The sequence below is a fragment of the Daktulosphaira vitifoliae genome, unplaced genomic scaffold, assembly GCF_025091365.1.
Source record: "Daktulosphaira vitifoliae isolate Bord-2020 unplaced genomic scaffold, ASM2509136v1 Scaffold_2271, whole genome shotgun sequence".
NCBI classification, from domain to species: Eukaryota; Metazoa; Arthropoda; class Insecta; order Hemiptera; family Phylloxeridae; genus Daktulosphaira; species Daktulosphaira vitifoliae.
Genome location: NW_026101831.1, coordinates 1 through 1,430, shown reverse-complemented (window position 1 = coordinate 1,430; position 1,430 = coordinate 1). Strand labels below are relative to the sequence as shown.

The 1,430-nt window shown below is 23.0% G+C and overlaps 1 protein-coding gene across 1 annotated transcript; it reads right to left on the bottom strand.

Moving 5' to 3' along the window:
* Positions 1-52: 52 nt before the first annotated feature.
* LOC126909929 (mitochondrial cardiolipin hydrolase-like) lies at positions 53-1,411 on the bottom strand. The gene has a single exon (XM_050692334.1). The coding sequence runs from the start codon at positions 1,349-1,351 to the stop codon at positions 779-781; it is 573 nt and encodes a 190-aa protein (XP_050548291.1). The 5' UTR covers positions 1,352-1,411; the 3' UTR covers positions 53-778.
* Positions 1,412-1,430: the final 19 nt, after the last annotated feature.

The following is a 1,430-nucleotide window of genomic DNA, read 5'->3' as shown; positions in this document are numbered from 1 at the left end:
TTTTGTGCAATAATTTTGCATAAAAATATTACCCTAAATAATAATAAAAATGAAAATTTATAAATATGCACTAGAACTAAATTAATGTAATATATACACTAAGTAAATATTTAATTCTTAAAAGACAATAATATTCTCTATAATAAATTAGCTAAAAAAAGTAACAATTCTGTAATACTCTAGTTAAACAATGCACTTGTTAGTATTATATACATTAGTAATAGGTCAAGATTATAATTCTAGTTGAGACAATCTAAGAATTAAATGAAAATAAATTATGATCCAAGTTATATTTTACAAAAATATAGGATTATAATTTTATCTCCACTATTTTTGTAACACTTTTTGAACCTATATAGACTGTTAGTTCAAATTAATATAGGTCAATATTTTTTAATGTAACATTTTTATATAAAAAAGTAAATAAAAACAAGGATTTTATACTCTGAAATAAATTATATACAATTACAAAAACATTAAAAATAGGAGTAATAAGCTTATAGAAATAGTGGTATGTTACTTACAAAAAAAGTCTTCAGTGTCCATAGTATGGTTTCTATACTTGATTATACTAAATTATTCCAAAAGTTTCAATTATAATGAATAAATACAAAAACATTAAAACAACTTAAAATAAACTATAATTTTATTTAAGGTGACAAAATATTGGGAAATTAATATTCATGAATAATTGCAACATTAAATACATAAAATATTATTTTGAACTAATTTAGAATATACTAAAAATATTACAAATAAGTACTTATTTAGTGATTGCTTAAGATATTGTAAGCCATGTTTTTTCAAAACCTTCATTAAATCCATTTACAATACTAGGTAAATTTGTAATTAAAACACTTTCCCAATTATTAAAAGCAGCTTGATGAGTCCAATTCATAGATCCATGTATTAATTGAGTAGAATCAACTATCGCAAATTTGTGATGCATTTTACTGCCATCATCATAAATTTGGTATTTTGTTTTAATACCGCTGTTTCGAAACAGTCTAACTTCTTTAGTGTTTAATAGTATACCATTACTAACTATTATTCTGACCAAAATACCACGTTTATGAGCATCTACTAATGCTTCAGCTAGTGGTTCACTAGAGATAGTATAAACACAAACATCTATAGATTTTTGTGCCGAATACAAGCAATTTACAATTTTCATTATCTGTGGACACAGTGAGTAATTTGGACGATAGCCAATAGGTTCAAAAAATAATACTTTGGAGTTAAATTTTTTTCTCTTATAATGAAGTATCACTACTGTAACAAATGCACTAGTGAGAGCCAAACAAGTCCATTTAACAGACATTGGAATATTTAATCTAAAATAATTATTCATTTTTCTTAATAACTTAATATTTTTGTTTAAAAACAAAAAACTTTAAACAATTTACAAATAACATATTGAGTTAAATTCT